The 24,777-nt window shown below is 45.0% G+C and overlaps 1 protein-coding gene and 1 non-coding gene across 2 annotated transcripts; one reads left to right on the top strand and one right to left on the bottom strand.

The window, feature by feature from the left end:
* Window positions 1–4,505: 4,505 nt before the first annotated feature.
* Window positions 4,506–4,692, bottom strand: LOC114226929 (U2 spliceosomal RNA). The gene has a single exon (XR_003613041.2). It is a non-coding gene; the product is annotated as a U2 spliceosomal RNA (small nuclear RNA).
* A 409-nt stretch (window positions 4,693–5,101) lies between these two features.
* MAEL (maelstrom spermatogenic transposon silencer) lies at window positions 5,102–22,708 on the top strand. The gene is made up of 12 exons (XM_008153107.3): window positions 5,102–5,311; window positions 5,567–5,659; window positions 6,887–6,986; window positions 8,097–8,252; window positions 10,121–10,162; window positions 13,678–13,802; window positions 15,108–15,162; window positions 15,284–15,425; window positions 18,077–18,139; window positions 20,622–20,754; window positions 21,389–21,464; window positions 22,050–22,708. The coding sequence occupies exons 1-12, from the start codon at window positions 5,180–5,182 to the stop codon at window positions 22,235–22,237; spliced, it is 1,305 nt and encodes a 434-aa protein (XP_008151329.2). The 5' UTR covers window positions 5,102–5,179; the 3' UTR covers window positions 22,238–22,708.
* Window positions 22,709–24,777: the final 2,069 nt, after the last annotated feature.

Raw genomic sequence — 24,777 nt, 5'->3', positions numbered from 1 at the left:
TGTCACCCATTTAGATTCAAGTCCTAAGTCCTTACAGTGGCCTTGCAAGTGCCACATGATCTGGTGCTAGCTCCCTCTCTAATATCCTCTCTACTTTCCCCCTCACTTGCTTCACGCCAGCCACAGGCATGCTTTGCTGTTCCCGAAACATGCTTGACGCGAGCCCACCATGGTCTTTGCATTTGTTTTTCCCTCTGACTGGCATGCTCTTTGCCTGACATCTTCCTGTTTTGCTTCCTCACTTCCTTCTGTTGTTTGCTCAAATTCCATTTCCTCATATAGGACCATTTCTGACCACCCTACAATTACACCTTCCATTGGTCCCTGTTCCCTTATTCTGCACCATTTTTCTTCACTGGACTTATTGTCCAATAAGATGTTCAGATGTCTTCTATACATAATTGTCTATTTCTTTATTGCCTTCCTTCCACACTATAGGTTTTGTTCTATTCAACTTATTATTATGCCTAAAAAAGAGTCTGGTGCTCAGTAGATGCTTAATAATAAATACCTATTGAATGAAGGAAGTGCTTCCTCCTGGAGACACTCCGTTCTCTTGTTTTCCTGGTTTTGTCCCTGCTTCTTCTTCTTCTCCCCCTCCCCCTCCCCTCCCCCTCCTCCCCCTCCTCCCCTTCCCCTTCCCCTCCCCCTCCTCCTTCCTCCTCCCCCACCCAAGGACATGCTTAGAGAGAGGGAGGGAAGGGAGGGAGGGAGAAATTGATGTGAGAGAGACATTGGTTGCCTTCTGCACGTGCTCTGACTGGGGATCAAACCCACAACCCAGGTATGTGCCCTGATTGGGAATCAAACTGGCAACCTTTTGTTGCACAGGATGATGTTCAACCAATTGAGCCCCTCCAGCCGGGCTCTCCCTGCTTCTTCAGACATTCCTTCTTAGTCACCTTTACTGGGTAACCCTCTTCTAACTGGCTTCTCAATGCTGTGTTCCTCAGGGCTCCATCTTGGATCCTTTCCCCCCACTCTCTTTACCCTCACCCTACATGATCTCATCCATTTCTACGACTTTACCGTCTTTATATGGCTTACTTCCAAAATCTATCTCTAGCCCAGAACTCCAGACACAGATAGCCACTGGACTGTATAATAGGTATTTCAAAATTAGCATGTTCATAAGTGAATTCTGGATCCCCCTCCCCCTACTCCTGCTATGCACACCGAACGAAAACCTGCCACTCTCCTGAATTCCCGAACAGGAAGATTGATCTGGCTGAAACGAGGGGGAAACTGTTCTGTTTATGGAGGACTTTATTGAAGGAAGACTGAAAAAAGTCAGTCTTATCAAAGAAGGAGAGGAGCAGGTCGTAGGGATGTATCACTGGGAGTGTTGGACACTCTTTTTCGCTAGCACTGTCCTCCCTCACACAGTTCTCACTCTCTTAGAAAAAGGCACCACTGGCCACTAAGTTACTCAAACCAAAACCCTAGGATTCCTACTTTTTCTCACGTCCACCTCCAATCCATCAGCATCTTCTGTTCTTCCACAAAGCACAATTTGAAGCCACCCTCTTCTTTCCACATCTACTGCTGCTTCTCTGTTTGATCACCATCATCTCTCACTGGACTCCCGAAAGAGCCTCCTACCTCATGTCCCCATGTCCATTCATGCAGCTTTGCACCTATAGCCTCAAGACTGATCTTCTTAAACTGTGAACCATAGCACGTGTTTTTTAAAAACCCTTAAATGACCACCCATGTACTGAGCCCCTGACATTGCTAGGCCCAAAGCCCTGCTGATCACTCCAACCTCAGCACGTATCATTCTCCACTGACTGGACACAAAGCAGTCTTCTGTCTGTTCTCAGGACACACCAAACTCTTTATTGTCTCAGCCCTTAACATATGCTCTTCTTTCATTCTTCTCATGACTAGCTCCATTTCAAATGAATTTATCCAGCAGCCTGAAACCACTAAAAACGGGTCAAAATATATGAAACAATGTTTTCAGACATTGGGAAAGAGGCAGCAGAGGTGAGGAATCCCTGAAAGAACAGAAATAAACAACGGTGAGCCCAGCGATTGCCCCAGGCTGCTACCTGAAGACAGTATCCAGAAGGCAGCATCAAGAGGGGTAAGTTAGACGGAGCTCCTAGGTCTTTCTGGGATGAGGAAGTGGCGTTGGGTGTCTAGGCAGCCACAGTGGCCAGCGTTTGCAGGGTAGGGTGCCAGAAGAGAGAGAGCAGCACAAAGAAAAAGCTCTGGACACCAAGGGAGGCTCTTCCCTGGACCTCCAGCTGAATATGTGGGAGGAAACCACCCAGGGCCGTGGAAAGAAAACCTGAAAGGGTTAGAAGGAACAATCCTTGAAATTCACCCAGGGCTACAAATACTAGTAGTTTTTATCCATCAGCCAAAGTAGGAACATCTCCAAACTTATGGGTTGTCACACACAGTACCCAGAAGGGTGCTATATCAGCAGAGGAGAACGTTAGTTCTCTGATTCCAAACAATAAAGCATAAAAGCTAGCCACAAAAGAAGGAAAATCCAGACTCAGACTGTTTCTAGATAACATAACTCTGTCACAGAACCAAGCACAAGAATACTAAGGAGAGTGCAAAAATATGCAGCACTCAACATGGTAAATTTTATTTTGGTCACCCAATCAAATATTACCAAGCTTGTAAAAAAGCTGGACAATATACAACCCATAATATGGAGAAAAATTAATCAGTAGAAACAGACCCAGAAATTATACAGATGGTGGAATGAGTAGACAAGAACATTAAATAATTATAACTATACTCCATATTACAACTATGTTATATACTATTCTAACCATGTTAAAGTAGAGGAAATATAGACCATTTAAGTAAAAATATGAAAGATATAAAGAGGCTAAAATGAAATTCAAGAGATGAAAATTGAATGATCTGATACAAAAAAATACACTAGATGGGATTAATAGATTAGAGATGGCCGAAAGATTAGTAAACATGAAAAATAGCTATAGGAACTGTAAAATGAAACAGAGAAAAGAGACTGAAGGAAAAAATAAACAGAACATCAGTAAACTGAGGGCAACTTCAAGAAGCCTAAGGGGGTGATGAGAAAACTTTGGTGGGTGATGGTTTCATAGTTGCACATGTATGTTAAGCCTTAAATTGTATGCTTTAGATATATTCAATTTATTGTACTTCAATTGTGTCACAACACTGTTATAAGAAAGCGATGTGGAACTAAAACAACATTGGAAATGGAAGTGGGGTGGTGGACAAGTGGGTCTGTGGGAGGCTGAACAGCACCAGGTGTTAGACCTCAGTGGAGTTCAGCAACCTCAGTAGTTGAGTTATGGCTAAGAAAGAATTCAGAGACAAGACTCAAACTATAAGAGCAAGTTTATTTAGAAAATCACAGAGGTAGAAGTGATCCATAGAAGAAACGGGCTCAGGCAACAAGTTCCAGAGGCAAAAGAAAGGCCCTTGGAGCTTTAGAGAAAGAGAGAGGAAAGGAAAGGCCTCTGGGAGAAGGGGGATGGGAAAGGCCAGGGTGTGCTCCATAGAAAGAGCTGCACTTTGTCCCTGAACCAAGGGCTTTTATCTGGAGGCCTCAGGGAGGATCCCAGTAGAACATTCATGAGCTCCCCTGGTGTGCCCCCCCTTGTGGTCTACTGATTAGCCAGCACCAGGGGATCATTAGTCAATGCAGCTGGTCCTGATGTTAGCCCTGTGTCACTCCATCCGATTTTGCTGCTTCTCTGGGCTCGGATGGGAGCTGAAACACAGCTGAAGCCTAGATGTCATCTTCCAGGGGTTAACACACAGGGGAGTGGTCCTGCAAGGGCTTGTAGTTTTGCTGGTTGCTACTCACCCAGGGCTCTCCACCCTGGTGAACCTCTGCAGCTGGCCTAAGGTCCCTACTCTGCTCATACCTAACTGCCTGCTGCAGGCTGGGAGACCAAGTGTGGAGAAGCAATAATTTTCTAAGCTGCTTATCTATTTGGGAAGAGTGGGGTATGGATACGTCTTAACTGCATAGCTTGTTATAAAAATGTTTTAAAACAAGTATCTTAAAAACGTATGCATAGGCAGTGACTGAAGCAAAATAGACTGTATTACTTGAAACCAGCGGAAGGGTCAGCAGGGTGACTAAATACACAAAATTAACAGTAAAATCAATACCTTCTCTACACACCAGCAGTAACCAATTAGAAAATATAATGGAAACAAGAAAGTGTTCATAGTCGTATACTATGAAAAACTAAGAACAAATATACTTTAGGGACAAAACTAAAAAAACGAACCAGACCTTTATGAGGAAATCTATAAAACTGTATTCAAGGACATTATTTTAAATCTCAGCCTCTTACTGTGTTTCCTCCCTAACACTTACTAAAAGCTGCATTAAAAAAACACACATATTCTTTGCAACAATAGTAGACATAATAGACATTACTTAAGGTGAAAAACAAAACAATATTGGTTTTGTCATCTCTCCCTCCCCCCCCTTTACATTGTAAATTTCTTCTTTTTTTCTTTCATCTTTTTTATGTGTGTGTACCGTTCCCGGAGGTACTGCAATACTGGGTCGATGCGCCAAGTGGACAGAGCAAGCTCCTATTCCACCTTCCTGCTCCAAAAATCCACTTGATATATTGTCCTCGGAAAGAGGACGTATCAGACATTAAACTGTAAGAACAGATACACTTGATCGTAGCCAAAAGGCGGAGAAGCGATGCCCCGTAAGTTTCTTGGGGGCAAAGATTTTGGTTGTAAGGGTCCTCACTCACTCCGTCCCCTACAGATACCTTTCACAGTGCTTGGCACAGTTGGCCCTTATAGTCGCAAAACATGGGGGGACTAGGGCACCCGCTGGTCCTCTTTTCTCTCCCTGCCGGGTTCCATGTGCATATTACGCAATAATGCCCAGACATTGCTCCGCGCCTTCCCCGCGACAACACCCCGCCGCGGCTCATCCCAGCCAATCAGAATGCTTCGCGCCCGCGCCCACGCTCCGCCCCCGCCGCCGCTCGCGGAGGGATCTTACGTCTCACACTTCTTTTTCCACCAGCTTGGCCAATGCGGCTGCGCGCCGCGCCCTGATTGGCCAAGAGCTGTGGCGCTGGGCGCGCAGGCGCAGCCTCGGTTACTAAGGGCGGGAGCCCGGCGAGGGCGCCGGTGGCTGGTGCTGTCTCAGGTCCCTCGAAGCCTGGCCGCGTTCGCCATGCCGAACCGCAAGGCCACCCGGAATGCCTACTATTTCTTCGTGCAGGAAAAGATCCCTGAACTGCGGCGGCGAGGCCTGCCGGTGGCTCGCGTGGCGGACGCCATCCCCCACTGCTCTGCTGATTGGGCGGTAAGGCTGGAGGGGTCAGCGGGCCGGGCAGTTGGGCAAGCCGGAGGGCAAGGCCGGAGGACGAGGCCGAGGGAAGGAGGCCTCGGGGAGGACAGAGACCCTGTGCCTGGGGGAGGGGAACCCCCTACGCCCGCCCGGGTAAACGGACGGACGTCTGAACCGCAGCCCCTCCAAGTCCAGGCATCCGCCTGCGGGGCCAGGGCGCTCGGGCCTCACTGCTGTTTCTCTTCGTGTCTTCCCTGCAATGGCCCCCAGCTCCTGAGCCAGGACGAAAAGGAGAAGTACGCAGACATGGCTCGAGCATGGAGAGCCGCCCAGGGAAAGGACTCGGGACCTTCAGAGAAGCAGGTAAAGGTCGCCTGCGATGAGCAGCCACCTGCCTGGCATCCGGGCCCGTTGAGTAGGTGCTGGATGAGTGAACGGGGGCATGTCAGGGCAGAGGGCTGGGCGTTGGGGTTAGAAGGTTTTAATTTTCCTCCCTGGTGTCAGAATGCCTGTTATTGACCCAGCAGGCTGCCCTGCTGGGGCACAGGTTGGTACGCTTTGGCAGCGAAGACCAGGGAAATCCCATGAGGGAACCTGCAGCCCGTGAACCCTGAAGCAGAGAGAGCTGTGGCATTCAGGGCCTGTAGCACCGGACCTCTGAGGGGCCCTCTCCACCCTTTCACGGTTAAAGAACGCTTTTTTGGATATTTTAAAGTAGTTTGGGCCAGTGTCTCTTCTTAAATGAACCAGGCCCGCTGCCCTATGTAAAATACTGACATAAGGAGACCTGCAGGAGTTGGCAAATGTTTCCTGCCGTACAGGTAAGCATTGAAGACAGTGAATTTGGTAAATTTCTGTGTAAGGAGAACGTAAAAATACCAAGTAAGATTGTTTTCTTGATTTATATCAAAGTGCCGGGTAATTGCGTTTCCCACTCCTGTGTTCTTTCCATTCTTACATAGTTCCATTCTTCCTCTCAACTGCCAACATTGGATTGAAACTCCAGAGAGCTTTGCTATGTTTTAGGTTTGCGAGATTTTTATTTGGGGGATTTATGTTCGGGTAGAAGCTCTAATCACTTCAATTTGTACTTATTTATACTTTCGAGCCTTGATTTCCTCCCATTCTTTTTACTACAGTGTGTTATAAGATGTTTCCCATCAGAAAGTAAGCTGTATTGTCTATACATCTCATGAACACTGGGAGTCAGCATGATTTTTATTTTAGTTTTTTGAAAAGCAAACAGTATTAGTATTTTTTGAATGATGTCCCTTTGGCCACTGGATTGGCACATATTATGACTCAGTAGGAATAGTTTAGATTATCAGTAATAGGCAAGTAGTTTTCAGCAATGATTGAATTTAAGTTATTTACCACTCACCTTTGATTCGGGATATTTATATCATTGTCTGCCTTTCCCCTTGTTGTCATTGACAAGCGTGTATGTATTTACCCATTGGGCTCATTGGCCTGGAGAGGTTACTGAAGTAATCTGTGGGCTGTTTTCCAGCTATTTTGCTAAATTTAAGTTTGTGGTATAAAGTGCCAAGCAAGAGTAAGTATGTGGTCAATCATTCTCTTCCTCTTTAGAAACCTGTTTGCACCCCACTGAGGAAGCCAGGCATGCTTGTTCCAAAGCAGAATGTTTCACCGCCGGATATGTCAAGCTTGTCTCTAAAAAATGATCAAGGTAGAGTAATCCTAACATGTTTTGTTTAGTTAAATTTGGGTGCTCAAGACACTAATATGTTGATCAGTAAGTGCGTGTTCTGATTATTTTGAACCTGCATTTTAAAGTAATCGATTACAGATGTTCACGAATGATGGCGCTAACGTGGTAAGAGATCAGGTAATTTGCATTTGTTGAAGTAACACTGGAGAGTTTTGTTTTACAAAGATCTGTTCTCTTGGTTTCTACCAGTTCATGTATTATCAAACATACTGTATGCGTTAGTGTTGGTAGCTAGGCACTGAAGTAAATAGGGACTTACACACATTTGTGCTATAAGGGTAAGGTTGAATTATTGATCTAGCCCAGAAAAGAACAGAGCTAATAAGAGTCCTTGCCATTCCCTTCTGGCTTATTTTTTGATATATTTATTTTTATTGATTTCAGAGAGGAAGAGAATGAGATAGAAACATCATTGAGGAGAGAGAATCATTAGTTGGCTGCTCCCTGCATGCCCCACAGTGGGGATCAGGCATGTGCCCTGACCGGAAACTGAACTGTGACCTTCTGGTTCATAGGTTGAAGCTCAACCACTGGCATGGCTGTTTTTATAAACTGTGGTCTGACTTTGTTGAAGATTCATAAGCTTTCAACAGTCTTAGAGGTGGTCAGTCCTGATAATAAGACCATCCTCACATTTTCTTCTGCCTTAAGATAATGTATAGATGGTCTTGTGTATATTGGTAACCAGGAAAGGTTGAACTAAACCGTCCATAGTTTATATCAGAGTTTTTCTACACGAATTCGGACTCATTTCCCAAACCCTTATACTTGTTGACTATGGGTCATTCCTGAGATTCAGGGCTTATATTTTGCTAAATTATATAGAGTCGGCTGCAAGTTTGAATTACCTTGTTGCTTCATGCAGACTGGTTACTGCTTTAACCCGTGATACGTGCCATTGGAAAGCTTTTGATTCATTTATCCCGTAGAGCTGATTCGTTCTCTTTCCCAGCTCCTTTCAGAATATAGGAACAAAAGGAAAATGGCTCTAGAGTTTTGCTTTTGTAGAAGGGTAAGTTTGAGATGCTCATCTGTTCATGTTGTCTGTGATTTTTTTTTTTTTTTTAGCTCTCCTTGGAGGCATTTTTTATTTTTTGAACATTTTTAGCCATGGCGAGCTGCCTCCTCACTGTGAACAGCGCTTTCTCCCTTGCGAAATAGGCTGTGTGAAATATTCTCTCCAAGATGGTATCATAGAGGACTTCCACAGTTTCATCAGTCCTGGTGAGTAGCCAGTTGGCGCGGGCCTAGATCTTTAAAAGTATGGGTTTTATCTTGAACTCATTTGATACACTATTTGTTTTCTTAAAAGCTGATGTGCAGCTGAGTGCTTAAACTGTAACAAGACTTCATAATACGTGGCTGAAAAACTGTTAAGAATTAGGTGTTGACACAGGTTTTTGGTTTAGGCTTTTAACTTCAGGTAAGCATCAGAGTTGGATGGATGGAATGCCTGGAATCGTGTAGCCTGCCCTGTGCTCACCTGCTCTGTGCTCACCTGCTGCTCTAAATTCACCTGCTGGGGAATTTTCTAAAAGCTTTTTATACTGTGGCTCCTCTCAAGGGTTTCTTTACACCATCCTTCACCGCAGCTGTCACCAGTTGTTAACTATTTATTGCTTTGTAACTTTGAGCAAAGTCCTTAACCATCCTGAACCTATTAGAGGGCGGCTCTAAGGAATAGTGAGAAAGTGTGGAAAGAGCCTCATAGTTGCAGGCTCTAGTATCTCTTCTTCTCACTGTTCTACCTCATCAAAGCAGTTCATTACAAAGGCATGGGATTTGGTTTGGTTCTCAAGAGGATGGACCAGTGGTTCCCAACCTTTTATTGACCATGCCCCACCTAAGCATCTCTCAAATCCTGAAGTTCCCTCTCCCCTGTGACATAGAATTTTTATTATTCAAAAGGTGAACTCCTATTCACATGGAGGAAGCCTAAAAGGCCATTAACTTGGTCTAAACAAGCTTCCAAACAACATGGCATCCGTGAAAGAGAAAAATAAAAGAATGAAGGGACAGTTGAAGTACTGAGGAAGAAATCACTAAGAAATTGTTAAAAAAAAAAGAAGTGATATGAAGAAATAGCAAATAAAGTTTTCAAACATAAAATAGAGAACTGAGATACATAAATATGTCACCATCTATATTTATATACTTCATATAAGGACCCTAGAACCATAAAAAATGCAAAAAATTCACTGTTGATAACTCATTCTTGAATTGCCCGCCCCCCTTAAAAATCAAATCGCCCCCTGTGGGGCGTGTGCCCCAGGTTGGGAACCACTGAGATAGGGGATACTCTACCTTTAAAGGTAAGCAGGGGAAATATAACTTCTTTGTGTGGAGAAGTGTAAAGGAGAAGAGGTCGGGGAAAGAAGAACTTCTCGGTTTTGTCAGTTGCTTTTAAGTTCATTAAGATGCCCAGCACGTTCTCTTGTTTCTAGATGACAAAACCGAATCCTGCTCATACTGAGAGTTGCTGCTCAGGACAAGCCAAATGACTACTTTCTTACATGGTTGCAAAACATGAGGGAGCTAGAGCTTGGAGACCTTTCCTCAGAGAACCTAAACTGTCAAGGACCTCATGAACCCCTGAGGCCCATTCCTGGACCCTGAGCTCAGACCCTTTAGCACAAGTGTGTTTTTATTGATTTTAGAGAGGAAAGGGAGAGGGGGAGAGAAACATTGATTGGCTGCCTCCCACACGCACCCCAACCTGGGATCAAGCCTGGAACCTGGGCATGTGCCCTGACTGGGAATCAAACCAGTCACCTTCCCGTGCACAGGGTGACACTCAACCAACTGAGCCATGCTGGCCAGGGCCAAGTGTTCTTTACCTAAGATATCTTTCTTGGAAAGGAATAATTTGCTTTTTGAAATGGCTTGACAAAAATACAAAAATTTTTGATAGTCATCATACCTTTGGTTAAAAGACGCACGATGAAATGGGTTTACTATCTTATATTTTCACATAGCAGTAACAGTTACCCACCTATCTTATGACTTGGTTGTCATGTGGAATATTATTGCTGTAGGATAACCACAGAGCTGCCATATTTCTGCTCCTCTCAGCAAAACATTTTGTATTACAGGTGAAATTCCACGAGGATTTCGGTTTCATTGTCAGGCTGCAAGTAAGTATGAAAGGGTGGGGTGCATGAATGTGTGTGTGTACCTGGCTAAGACTTACTGCTTTTACCAGACACATGAAATGTCAGTTGGAAACTAACCCTAAGTTAGTTGTTGGAGACTCTTCATAGAAGAGGTCGATGTATATATGATCCTTAAAAACTTTAAAAGTATATACACTTTGTAGTATAATACCTCTTTTCCGTTATGGGGGTTGTGTTTTTATTTTCTGCACATAGCCTTTGGCTTTGACATTGGCTGCTTTTACTGGCCAGATATATAGGTAAGTCTTTTAGGAGGTATCAGATTATCTAGGTTTATGGGAATTTACAGGGAGACCTTTCAGAGTCAAGAAAAAAGATGGTGCTTCAAAAACGACAGAATGACAGTGTTAAACATACAAAGGAGCTCTGAATTAACTTTTAGATGAGGAAATCAGCTTCTTATTTTCAAGTTTTCAGCAGCCAAAGGACATGACTGTATATACCTCAGCTCTTGAACTAAACTCTTCTAGAAACTAGATTTTAACCAGGTTCCTGTTTGATTAGAATAAAAATTGTGATAATAGATTTATTTTAAAATGTATATTTGAAAGTGTTTAAATTAGAAAATGTTTTTCAAATCTGCTGTAATCGGCTATTTTGTAATACTTATAAAGGTAAATGAGTGTTTTAGATTCACTTTTGGTTGTGTCCTTTGAGTTTTTTCAGTAACAGTATGATATGAACACCAAAAAACAAGCAGACCAAGAGAGCAGAATGAAATACCAAAAAGACTTGTGTGTGGTACAGGTGGTACTGCATGTCTGAGAGTAAATTGATTATTCAATAATGAGGGCTGAGATAACTGATTATCCACATGGTGGGGCGGGGGATAAACCGAATCTCTACCTCACACCATAAACAAGTCGATTCCAGGTGGAGTAAAGACTGGATATAAAAATAAAACTTTACCAGAAAGTTTTATTCGTGACCTTTGTACATTCACATTAAAGGTAGAGATTAATTTACCTGATTTGTTATTTAAGGTTATTCTCTAGTCTTAAGGAATGTGTTTTCAATCTTTGAATTCACATTTGGTTCTTGTTAATGGTTCTGCTGAAATTATTCTTTTTTATTTCCTGATTATAATAAACCTCATTATTTTAATGTCTTATGTCTGATAACCATGGTACAGATATTTTTTTTCTTTTTGGGTCTATTTTAATAGTCTGTTGGTTACCTTGATGTTCAATCAAGTTATCATATCTCTTCATGTGTCTGGTTATTTTTCATTGAGTGCTGGACAGTATGTATCATGTTTTTTTTCTCCCCAAAGATGATGTTGCTTCTGTCCCAAGGCTGGCCTTAACCTGATGGCCTTAATCCAATTTCAGGATTAAAACTGGGTTCAGACCTTATGAGAGTCAGTCTATTTCTACTTGATCTTTACTAAAAAGTGGGGAAGATGGACAGATTACCATCTAAAGATCATCAGTGAAATTTATAATTGACTTTACAGCGTAAACAACGGAAGCCAGAAGATAATTGAGTATATTTATTACAAACTAGAGGCCCGATGCACGGAATTCGTGCCAGGGGCTCTGCCCTTGCAGCCTCAGCCGGCCCTCGCAGCCCCAGCTTTGTTGGGAAGGTCGTCTGGACGGTCGTTCAGTTGTTCGGTCTAATCAGCATATTAGCTCTTTATTATATAGGGTACTTTATAAACACGGTAACACTGGAGTATTACTTTTAATTCTTACTAGCTCGGGGTCTGTCAACTCAGTTTCCCAGCCTCTGACCCTCCTCTTCCAGAATTGGTAAATGCCAAGTTACCAGGTTCAGTTCCAGGATTTCTTCTTCTGAGGCTTTGGGCCTGTCTTTCCTCACCCAATTTGTACCTCTCGAGGCTTTCAAGCAGGTGTCTTATTGGTTTAGCTTTCCCCCACTTTGCTATTATCAGAAGTTGAACTCCCGTATCCTTTTCGTAGTTTCCTGCTGAATTTGTAATTTGATCTCAGATATAAACATGATTGTTTAAAATCTGTCCAATCACTTCAGAATCTGGATTATTTTGGGGTCTCTTTCTACCACTCTGTTTTGGTTCTGATTCTTGTTTCTTTGTGTACTTGGTAATTTGTATAAAGTATTGAAAAAATGATTTTAAAGTAATTTGAGGCCTATAATGATGTTCCTTTTCTTTGAAGAGGATTTCTGTTTGCTTTTTCTAGACACCTGGGGCCTCACTAGCTTGCCAGGCCCCCAAAGCAGTGAACTCGCACTTCCCACCAGTCACCTCCCTCTTCTGGAATTGGCACACGACTCCAGGGGCCACTGCCCCACAGCGAGGGTCTGCTCTGGAGTCTGTGTTCACTTCCACCTCCTCTGGTAATTCCTTGCCGCTGGATGTGCTCTTGGTGTCTCCAAGCACGTTGCATTTTTGTGGCAAGGGTGGTCTGAGTTACTTGGTCCATTTTTTGCTGGAAGTGGAACTCTTCTTCTTACAACTTTGAAAAAGTGGTCATTATTGTTAAGTTCTGTGGCCTTATTAACAAACAGATGAATGAAATAGTGAAGACATTGAGGCTCAGTCACTTCACAAACCTGGGTTTCAGTTCTCACTCCACTGCCAACTGTTAACACAGTCGTCCCCCCTTATCCACAGGGGACCTGTCTGACCCCCCGTGGATGCCTGAAACTGCAGTCCTAAGCCCTATGGATACAGACAAACCTGGGATAAAGTGTAACATCAATTAGGCGCACTAAGAGATTAATAACAGTAATAATAAAACAAGTTATGTGAATGTGTCTATCTCAGAATATCTTACTGTACTGGCTTAGCCTTCTTCATGATTCTTTTCTTTGCAATTTCATGGATAGAAGATTCATTCTTAGGGTCTTGGCAACCTTAGCATACAATTGTTTTTCTTATCTAGTCGGGAACGTGCACCTTTTCACATAAAGGAAGCCTTTCCGGCTTCTCTGTGGCAGATCCGCGTCGCAGCGCCACTGCCCTTGTGCTATGGGCTGTTCTTAAGTGAACAGGGCCTTGAACACAGGCACTGTGGCTCTGGGACGTCCATCTGCTAACTTGGACTAGTAAGTGAGAAGAGGTGGTTACGTCTACAGCACGGAGACCCAGGACAAAGGGATGGCTCACGTCCTGGGTGGAACAGAGAGGGACATTGTGGTTTTCATAACACTATTCAGAATGGTGCTCAGTTTAAAGCTTAAAGAATTGTTTTTTAGGAAATGTTCAATTAAATATTTTCAGATCACAGTTGAAGCAGGTAACAAACTGCGGAAAGCAAACTGGGTAAAGGGGCGCTGTGGTGCTTTCGTCTGTGACTGCAGCTGTCCCTTCTCTGTGTGAATCCCCTCCTGATAAGGTGCCACAAGACAGTTAACGTCCCTGACCTGACCAGGCTGGCTCAGTGCTCAGCAAGCACCCACTACTCTTCCTTCTTCCTGCTTTCATGCCTGCTTCGTAACATTTGTCTGAGTCGAGATTTGAACTCCTGCCTTCTCTTTATTTCCTTCAGGTGATTCTAGTCACAAGATTCCTATTTCAAACTTTGAATCTGGATGTGACCAAGCAACCGTGCTGCAAAACCTTTATAGGTTCATTCATCCGAACCCAGGGAAGTGGCCACCCATCTACTGTAAGGTAAAGTCCGCGGGGCATTTCTGTAAGGCATCGCCTTAGGTAACCAAGACCCACGGAAGGGCCCCAGAGAAAGACCCTGTGCCTGTGTGTTAGCTGTGTGTGTGTGTGTGTGTGTGTTAGTGTGTGTGTGTGTGTGTTAGCTGTGTGTGTGTGTGTTAGCTGTGTGTGTGTGTGTTAGCTGTGTGTGTGTGTGTGAGCTGTGTGTGTGTTGTGTGTGTTAGTGTGTGTGTGTGTGTGTTAGCTGTGTGTGTGTGTTAGCTGTGTGTGTGTTACCTGTGTTTGAGTGTGTTAGCTGTGTGTGTGTTAGCTGTGTGTGTGTTGGCTGTGTTTGTGTGTTGGCTGTGTGTGTGTTAGCTGTGTGTGTGACTCACTGTGTGTGTGTTAGCTGTGTGTGTTAGCTGTGTGTGTGTGTGTGTGTTAGCTGTGTGTGTGTTACCTGTGTGTGTGTTACCTGTGTTTGAGTGTGTTAGCTGTGTGTGTGTTAGCTGTGTGTGTGACTCACTGTGTGTGTGACTCACTGTGTGTGTGTTAGCTGTGTGTGTGACTCACTGTGTGTGTGTTAGCTGTGTGTGTGTGTTAGCTGTGTGTGTGTTGGCTGTGTTTGTGTGTTGGCTGTGTGTGTGTTAGCTGTGTGTGTGACTCACTGTGTGTGTGTTAGCTATGTGTGTGTGATTCACTGTGTGTGTGACTCACTGTGAGTCATTTTCAGTGTAATTAGGTGTGATGCCTTTTCTTCTAAATTTCTCTTGTACTAAAGGCTGCTTTGATAGATCTCGTTTTTAGTTCCTCCTCCTGAAATCCCTTCAACATCCTTTTACCCTGAAGGTGGATGTTTTAGTCCACAGACCCATCCGTCTAAACAAGATTACCGTTTTATCAAAACGGTCCTGCAGCAATCCCTTGACACTCTTTCTTATTCTCTAGAGTTCATTTGTTCATTGCTGGGTCTAAGTTCTAGGCTAGGAGCTGAAGAATTGGCTTTTAACCTCACTATTTACTAGCATAACCATGAATAGATGATCTTTTTCTGAACATTGGGTTCTTCATTTGTCTACCCTAAGTCTCACTAGCTTTTCATAAAATATTTTAGAATATAGCTGGTTATTAATAGTAGTGGTCTTTTCTGATACATGTTGCTCTTTGCTATAGTTCTCATCTAGTTGACACAGACTCTCCAGTCCCTCCCTTCCCACCACCCTCTTCTGCCCCCTCTCCCCCCCCCTCCCCCGCCCAGTTTGAGAGGAGAGCATTAATAAAAAGTAACTCGGGCAGGAGAAAAGACAAGTCCTTTGTTCTCTCCTGCAGTCTGACGACAGAGCCAGAGTCAACTGGTGTCTGAAGCACATGGAGAAGGGGTCAGGTGAGTAGCCTGAGCCCCTGCTCCGGGGACAGTGAGAGCTGCGTTTGTTTCCATTTTGGTGTGCATGCTCTCCGTACCTGCAGTCACTAATCCTGTCTGTTTTTCTGTTCACCAATGAAAGAAATCAGGCAAAATCTGGAACTTCTCACTGTTGAGGATCTTGTAGTGGGGATCTACCAGCAAAAGTTTCTCAAGGAGCCCTCCAAGACCTGGGTTCGGAGCCTCCTCGATGTGGCCATGTGGGATTATTCTAGCAACACAAGGTATTTAGTGGTTTTATGATAGTGATTTTGATTTCTTTCCTGAACGGAGAAAATATGGTAGGATTAGTTTTTGCCTTTCTAGGCCATATTTTCCTATCAAACCCTGGAATCCTTGCATTTCCTTGAATATAAGATTCCATTGATAGTGAGATACATTGTTACTTTGTCTACTACTAAAAACAACCCAAAACTGCCAATTAAAGTGACAGCACTTCCACTTAGAATTTCTGTAGTGATAAAAGTTTCTATTTATTTAGGCGTTTTACTACATAGCATTCTTATACTTACATGTAAGAAATATGTAAGTGAAATATATCGGCAGAAGTATTTTTTTTTCTTTGAAGTAATTTCAGGTTTAGAGAAAAGATGCAAGAATAGTACAAAGAAGTCATATATGCCATTTTCTCAGATTCACTCAATGTTTTAGTACATTTCCTTTATAACTGTCTCTCAGCATTTATATACCACTTGAGAGTCGGTTGTGGTCATGCTCCCTTTTTACCCTCAGTCGGGAAGTGTTTTTGTGAGAACAAGCACATTTCTGCGTTTTACCCCAGTGTGATGGACAGAGGCGGGGCTGCCCGGCCCAGGACGGCCGCCCAGAGGCCACGCTCACATTTTGCTGGTTGGTTCAATATTGTCTTTTTCAGCAAAACAACAACAACAACATCTAGTCTAGGGTTCATTCCAGGGTCACGGGTTGCGTTTAGTTATTGTGTCTCCTGAGGCTCCGTTCATCGGGGATGGTCCCTCTCTGTGACTTCCATGACTTGGCGTGTGGAGGGTGCAGCCAGGGACGGTGTAAGTCACATGCTCACTTGGAGTCGCCTGCATTTCCTCGTTAGACTGAGGCCATATGTGTGTCTGAGGAACAGCACAGAGCGCTGTCTCCATCGTCTCATACCAGGAGACGCGTGTTTGCCCAGGGACCGATGACACTGCTGATCACCTGCTTAAGACAGTGTCCGCCAGGTTTCTCCACTGAAGAGTTGGATTTTTCCCCTTATGTTTTGTGGGGGAGACTTGGAGATTCTGTGCCTGAAATCTATTGGTTTTGGCATCTGTGAATGATTTTCACTTGAAACTGTTACTGCTGTGTTTGTGAAATAGTGATTTTCTAATCCCATTGTCCACTGGAGGAAAGAGCTTTCCCCTTTGCGCATGCATTTGTAATGCACTTCATGAGTGTGGACTCACGGACTCCACTTTATCCAGGGGCTGTGATGTTCCTGTGATCTGTTAACTACTCTCATGGCCAGAACACCCTTCGAAGTAGGGTCCAGGTTGGCCATCTGTGCTGCTTTGCCTTCTGGCCCCTGTGGGCCTGGCTTGCCCTGCAGCGGCTTGGGTCAGTGCTGCTTCTGGAGCCCCGGCGCCTGCCAGCCAGGACAGAATTAGGAACAGGCTCTGGGTGCTAGGGGTGCTCATTCTCCTGGAGCACTCTGAATGGGTGTGCTCCGTGGAGAGCTCGGGCGTGTCCGTGTACACAACCTCTGCACACGTGTAAGGTAGCTCGCTCGTCTCACCGTGAGTTTGTACTAACCCTGCAACTGCAGTCCTCCAGTGTGGGGTTCCTGGTTGCCACGCTTCTGCTTTTGCATTTCCCTTCTCTGCGGGAGAGCCTGGCTCCGGGGTCTGTGTGTTGTTCGTGCCTAGAGCATGTTAGAAGTTGTCCAGGATTGTTCAGTGGCACCCGTCAGGAGATAGACACACTGACTGGGGTTTTTCTCAGCTGTTTTTCAGTCTGAAGGTAATAGAAAGTAGTTTGTTCAAAAGTTATTTGGGTTTTTTCTTCCCTATCAGAGTGGTTAAATTACTCATTTGAAATATAGTTAAGTCCATTTGCTAGTTTTATTCCATTTCTGTTTTCTCACATCCTTGCTTTTATCTTTTGAAAGTTGTAGTGCACTAGCATGATTCAAACAAAAACGTGTATTCAGAAGTATCACTCACTTCAGTCTAGTTCCATAAAAAAAGCTCCTTGAATTGCATTAAATGTATAAATTAACTTGGGAGAATGAAATCTTTATAAAGTTAAATTCCATCCAAAGAACAAGAGTTGTCTTTTGATGAAATTTGGTTCAAATCTATTTTGGGGGTCTTTCAAGTCTGTTTGAGCGTTTTTCTTGTGCCGGTCATGCGTTTCTGGGAGGAAGGCCCTGCTTCTAGAGAAACGCGCTTTATCGGGCTTGCTGACTTTGCTGGGACCAGCTGTGGCCGTCGGGCCTTCCCTAGGAAATGGCTCCTTGTACATAGGTCACCTAGTGCATTTGAAAGGCTTCCAAGTGGTAGTCAGTCCCTCACAGTGTTGAACAGTTTGCACTCAGCAGATGTTTGCTGAGCAGGTGCATATTAACCATGGGCACTGCTGTGTGTCTGGAGCGCTCGTGTGAGTTCAAGGTACGGTTGGCCTGTTGTGGTTCTGAGGGGCTTGCATAGCGTCATGAGTTTGCATCAGAGGAGGTAACATAAAAAGATCTGTTTTTTTAAAATCTACTTTTTGTGTTAAATTAGGAACCTTAATCTTTAAGTAATAGTGTCAGTTTTCCTTGAATGATTTCAACGAGGTAAATTAGAAGTCTGGCATGCAAAAACCCTTAAGTGGTGCTCTCTCATAAGATCAGGAGATTAAAGTCCTTTTTTTTATACAGGTGCAAGTGGCACGAGGAAAATGACATTCTCTTCTGCGCTTTAGCTGTTTGCAAGAAAATTGCGTAAGTTGGAGAAAGAAGGCTCCTCTCATGTGGGTTCGCCATGTGTTGGGCTGGCCCTGGTGGTTGCATTTGGGGAGAATGGCTGTTTGCCTCTACTTCCACAATTCTTTTTCAAAGCAAAGTGGGTTTTTCCTTTCTGTTTCTTTTATTATTCCACCCTCGTCCCTACTTGTCTGGCATAGTTACCACCTGAGCGATTGGGGCAAACCTTCGTCAGCACTTACTGGAGTCTTCCTCCGAGGCTCCTGCAGGAGGAGTCCTGTGGCCATGAGGGCAGTGCTCCCTTGTGAAGGTGCTGGAAACACAGACCCACTTTCCTTCTTAGCTCTGGGGGCTCTGGGGGCCCTTCCACACTGAAGTAGGTGGATCTGAGGAGAGATGAGTGTTTTCAAATTGCAGCCTTGTTTCTGGTGCCCTCTCCTTGCCTTATTTGAGAATTCTAGTGATCTTTATCCTCATTCATATTCTCTTATAATGAACCTGAAATTTTATCTGATAATCAGAATATTGAGGGTTAAAAATAGGTGAAAATACTTTAAAATACCAGTAGTGGCCAGTTTTATACATGTTGCTACCATTCCTGTTCCTTCTCAGAATTGCTGCATTTCTTTTTGCCAGTTTAGAGCTGTGTCCCTGCCAGCCATGTTTTATGGGAGAAACTAGAGGCCCGGTGCACAAATTCGTGCACCAGTGGGGTCCTGCATCCTGGCCTGCGGGATCAGGCTGAAACCGGCTCTCCGACATCCCCCGAGGGGTCCCAGATTGCAAGAGGGCACAGGCCAGGCCAAGAGACCCCACTGGTACACGATTGGGGCCAGGGAGAGATGTGGGAGGTTGGCCAGCTGGGGAGTGACTGTGGGCATGCTCCAGGGCATGTCTGGCCCATCTAGCTCAGTCCCAATTGGCCGGACCCCAGCAGCAAGCTAACCTACAGGTTGGAGCATCTGCCCCCTGGTGGTCAGTGCACATCATAGCAAGTGGTTGAGCGGCCTTAGCATATCATTAGCATATTACACTTTGATTGGTTGAACAGCCGACTGGACACTTAGCATATTAGCCTTTTACTATATAGGACTAGAGGCCCGGTGCATGGATTTGTGCACTGGTGGGGGTCCCTCGGCCTGGCCTGCACCCTCTCGCAATCTGGGACCCCTTGGGGGATGTCGGCCTGCCAGTTTTGGCTCGATCCCCACAGGCCCGGGGGCAAAACTGGCAGTCCGACATCCCCCAAGGGATGTAGTAGTGCGCTAAGTGACAGGTGGCTGGGGAGGAGCCTGGCCCCGCTGTGCCTGCCTCTGCTGCCTCCAATTGGTAGCGTACTGCCTCAGAGGCAGGAGAGGCTCGCTTGCCAGCTGTGAGCCCAGCATCTGGTGCTCATCAGCTGAGCGGCGCTCCCACTCTGGGAGCGCACTGACCACCAGGGGGCAGCTCCTGCATTGAGTGTCTGTCCCCTGGTGGTCAGTGCACGTCATAGCCACTGGTCAAATGGTCGTTCGGTCGTTTGGTCACTTAGGCTTTTATATATATAGACTAGAGGCCCGGTGCACAAAATTCATGCATGGGGGGGGGGTGTCCCTCAGCCTGGTCTGCACCCTCTCCAATCTGGGATACCTCTCGCAATTCAGAACCACTGGCTCCTAAGCGTTCACCCGCCTGCCTGCCTGATGCTCCTAACTGCTCCTCTGCTGGTCTGATGGTCCTAACTGCTCTCCTCTCCTGGCCTGATCCCCCTAACTGCCTAACTGCTCCCCCTAACTGCTCTCCCCTCCTGGCCTGATCCCCCTAACTGCCTCTCTGCACTCCCCTCCTGGCCTGATCCCCCTAACTGCCTATCTGCTGTCCCCTCCTGGCCTAAACCCCCTAACTGCCCATCTGCTCTCCCTTCCTCTCCACGCCTTCAGACCCCGGTGCAGGAGTGCTGAAAACTCTCCGCCGAGGCCCCCCCCCCGACACTCCCCCTCCAGCCCGGGTGGCACAGCACACCTGCATGCACCTCCGCTGGGGGGGTTGCCGCGGCCCGTCCCGATGCCCCCCTCCAGGCCGGCGGTGCGGCGGGCTTGCGCGTGCCTCCGTTGGGAGCGGCCTCCACCTCAGAGGCAGCGTGACATTAGTGCTGGGCAGGCCTACGTGCACCTCTGCTGGGGGGCCACTGCGGCCCGTCCTGATGCTTGCCTCTGGGCCGGCAGCACAGCAGGCCTGCGCATGCCTCCGTCAGGAGTGGCCTCCGCCTCCGAAGCAGCGTGATGTTAGTCCTGGAGCCTGCATGCGCCTCCACTGCCATGCACCTCCGCGGGGGGCGGAATTCCCCACCCCTGTCCCCGCCCACCAGCTCTGTGCATGTGCAGCCTGTTGACCTGTCGTGACTGGGACACCGTCAGGACCAGTTAGCATATTACCTCTTTATTATATAGATGTTTGAGGGGTGAGTGCTTGTAAGGGGGGCTGGGCAAGACCTGGTGGTGACCTTTCCTTCCCTCTGAAGGTACTGCATCAGCAATTCTCTGGCCACGCTCTTTGGAATCCAGCTCACAGAGGCCCACGTGCCCTTGCAGGATTATGAGGCCAGCAACAGGGTGACACCCAAAATGGTCATATTGGATGCAGGGCGGTACCAGGTAAGTGCTGACTTTGGAGCGCCTGTCTCTTCTCCTGTCCTCGGTGTGGTCCTGGCCAGCAGCAGGTCAGGCCTTTGGGTCTCTCTCCCGTTCAAGTTCCTGAAATCTCCATGGCGTGTGGAGCCGTTCTCACTCAGGTGGCTCCTGCACAAACCCTTTGCCTTCCTGGTACATTTCCCACTCTCATTGACAATGTGTTAAGAAAATTAAAATTATACAAACCACGTCCAAACATGTATTCCAAACTTACATATCTGAATGTAGGTAATATGCTAGTAGCTATTTAAAATCTTTACTTCAAAGATGTCTGATGCTGGAGTCAGGGTTTGATTAAAGGCTGTCTAATCTCCCTGCCCCCTGCTGCATCCTTGCTCACAAGGAGGCCGGCTCGGCTGGAGCACAGCTGTCAGGACTGCGGCTGGGATTCCCGTTTCATTCCAGGCTGTGCTCCCTGCAGGCCCAGTTCCCCTCCAAACACTCCCCTCCACAGCATTTCTCTTTAAAAGTTGGTCAGACATTGGGAAAATGGAGGTTAGTTGTCTTTTTTAAAGAGTAATTTGAAATTATAGTAGATGCAATATTTGATAAGAATTACCCACTCCCGCTGGTATTTTTTTTCTTTCCGTTTTTATAGAAGCTAAGGTTTGAGAACTCAGGATTCTCTCATTTCAACTATTCTAATCAGGAACCAAGATCAAACACACCCACTGGTAAGCATCTTGTATTTGATAGGAATGTATATGGAGGGCTGGGGGCCTCAGTTTGTTAGAGAGCCTGGAGTGTGGCGCTGAAATGTGCTCTGCCTGGGCTTTAGGGCACAGGGGCTGGAGGAGCCACTAGCGCCTGAGGCAGTTGGGATGGTGTGTTGTATCCCTCAGACACTTGAACTCCTCCTTCAGACTTGTTCGGGGCATTCAGAATAAAGCCCGTTGTTCTGTGGCAGCTGTCGTTTCCAGTTTTGATATAATGGTGGCTTTGGGACATGGGAAAGGTCAATACCTGGTGAAGTTCAGGTGGTGCCCGGAGAGCGTCCGTCTCGGTTTCCAGGGCTGAAAACAAAACAGGTGGCACTGTTGAGCCTCTGCCTCCACTGGGCTCTCAGGCATCCCCAGCCCGCCAGGCCCAGGGAGCCTGCTCTGCAGTGCGAGGCGGTGGAGGGATCTCCCTGTGATAAAACTGGGCATCCCCAGCCCGCCAGGCCCAGGGAGCCTGCACTGCAGTGCGAGGCGGTGGAGGGATCTCCCTGTGATAAAACTGTAAAGTGCCTTTTCTTTCTTGCATTTTCAATGTCTTAGGTGACTACCCTTCTGGGGTGAAGATTTCGGGCCCTAACAGCAGTGTTCGGGGAAGAGGGATCACGCGCCTGCTAGAGCGCATCTCGGGCTCCTCCAGCAGCGTCCCCAGGTTCTCCAGCTGTGAGACCGCGCTCTCCCCTTCCCTGTCCCCGAAGGGCGGGTACAAGTCCTTCTCCCCCCTGTCTTAATGATGGTACTTCTTCAACTCTGAAACAATAGCCGGCCCACTTCCCTCTGATTGCAGTCCCGGACAGCAGAGCACGTCCCTGGTACATGCCACTCTCTGAAATGGCCTATCTTGTACAGAAATTCTGTTTTCGTAGATTAAAAGTAATTGTGGTTGGAGAAGATTTTGGCATTTTTGCTTTTTTCTCAAGGGCTTGCTCTGCTTCCTGACTGTGTAATGGGAACGCCTTGGAAGGCTGACTTCCAGGGACCAAACTGGCCCTTTAGAGGAGTGCTGTGCACACGGTACATGTGATCATCTTTTCCTCCACGGTAAAGGCATCGGATTTCTGTATGACAGGCGTTAAGATAGTGTTGCTGTATTTTCCCCCATTATGACGTGTAGAACCTTTCTCTTGAGACCTGCTGGCTATTTTCATTGCAAATATCTGAAAAAATTTGCCTTTAATAAAAACAAAGTTTTGTTACTTAAAGTCTTTGAAATATGCTGACTTTGGCAAAAGGAATCATTTGAAGGAGGAGAAGCCAAGATGGGATTATGTAATTCCCCCAAATCACAAGGCTAGAAAGTGACCGAACGCCAGGTCCACTTGAGCACGGAGCTCTCCTCACCCCGCCCCGGCCGCGCCTCAGAGTCGGTGTGCCCTGCGCGTGGCTGACTCAACCGCTCATGTTCTCTCAGACAGACTTTTGCATATTTCCTGGTCAAATCAATGACTTTTCTTTTGTAACCCTAATATAATACTTCCATAAATGCAAAGAAAGAAGTAATAGAGCTTAAGGAGAAATAGACAAATTATCATCAAGCTGAAAGATTTAAACTAAGTCTTTTATTGATAAGCATACTAAAAATCGGTAAATATATAGAATGCCTGAAAATTGGAATTAACAAATTTGAACCAGTTAGTTCACTACAGTCATTTCAAACACACATGGAATATATATATATATATATTTTTAAATGGTAATGTGCCAAACCATAAAACAAGATTCAATATATTTCAAAGAATTGACAAGCCATGTTCTTTCTCTACTATTCAGTTATTAATGTTATTTTAAAAATAAAATTTTAAACCCTATTTATATGGAAGTCATGATGAAATAAAAAATGAACATAACAAAGTGATAGTAAAAATTTCTGTAGAACAATTGAATAATAAATACTACATAACACTTAAGGAACATGAAGGGAAAACCACAGCTTTAAATAGTAATGTTGGACAAAAAAGAGCATCAAATATACATTTTAGGAAGTTAGAAAAAAATTGGAAACTAATATATGTCATGCCAACTACAAAAACAGTTTTTAACACATTGTGGATGGATCACGAGAATTCTTGCTTCATATCACACAATATTTTATAAAGTATCATACTTTAAAAAGATTAGCTTGTAAGAACATGTAATAACTTCAAAATGCAATGGGTATTTAATGTTAAAGCGTGCCTTTAACATTTATGTAAAACGTTTTTTGTACTCATTCAATAGAAACTTACCTGGCCACTGGGTAAAGCTAGCAATAAAACTAATGGTCTGCAATGTGTTAAGTTAGAAAAAGAACAATAAACCCATGAAAAATGGAAGGAAGGAGAAAATGAGGAGTAAACATCAAATAGAAAAAGAAAAAAAGTGGGGTTCCACAAAGCCTAAACTGTGAAGTAGATAAAAATTCCAATGAGATGAACCAAGCAGAGAGAGAAGGCACAACCATGGCTTGGGCCTGGGGGCCTGTGGGAGGCAACCTATCGATGTTTCTCCCTCCTCCTCACTCGCTTCCAGTCTCTAAAAACCAACGGAAAAAACAACCTCTGGTGAGGATTTTCTTAAAACGGCACAGACTAGACCTGTAGAGGTTAAAGAAATGAAATAATTCTATGAACATTCATACCAATAAACATGAAAACTGACCTGGAAACCAATTCCTACGAACATACCATATGGTAGGAGTGCCTCGAGAAGAAATAGAAAGCCAGCCTACATCTTCAGTAACAGATAAATTGGGCATTAATTTTAACATGCGTTTGGCACTTGGTTTAACAGGTGAATTCTCAACTTTCAAGGACTATATCATTCCAGTATATAAAAATATATAACAGGTTGTGTCCCAACTGGGTTTATTGAGGAGAGCAAGAGTGATTTAGAAAAATGTATAAATGTCATTTGTCACAATAGATTCAAGGAAGAAAAAAATGTGTTAATAGAATGGATGGAGAAAGAAGCCTTTGACAAAATTCTACACTCATTTGTGATAAAAACCAAACTAGAAATAGAATGAGCTTTTTTTTGCCTCATGAAAGGCATCTATAAAAACTACACAAATATTCTCCATGGGAAACTTAAAAAGTGTTTCCTTTAAAACCAGGAACAAGACAGAAAATGCCCTCTGTGGCTGCTGGCACTCAGCACTGCTGGAGTTCTAGCAAGGACAACATACGAAAGTAAAAAAGCAAATCAAAGGTTTGGGAAGGAATAAAATTGTCACTTTTCATAGATATTGTCTGCACAAAAGCTCAAAAAAATCTATAGGTAATAAGTAGAAACA

The sequence above is a fragment of the Eptesicus fuscus genome, chromosome 22 (assembly GCF_027574615.1).
Source record: "Eptesicus fuscus isolate TK198812 chromosome 22, DD_ASM_mEF_20220401, whole genome shotgun sequence".
In the NCBI taxonomy this organism is placed as follows: Eukaryota; Metazoa; Chordata; class Mammalia; order Chiroptera; family Vespertilionidae; genus Eptesicus; species Eptesicus fuscus.
The sequence above is the reverse complement of the archived record's forward strand: the minus strand, read 5'-3'. Positions and strand labels throughout refer to the sequence as shown.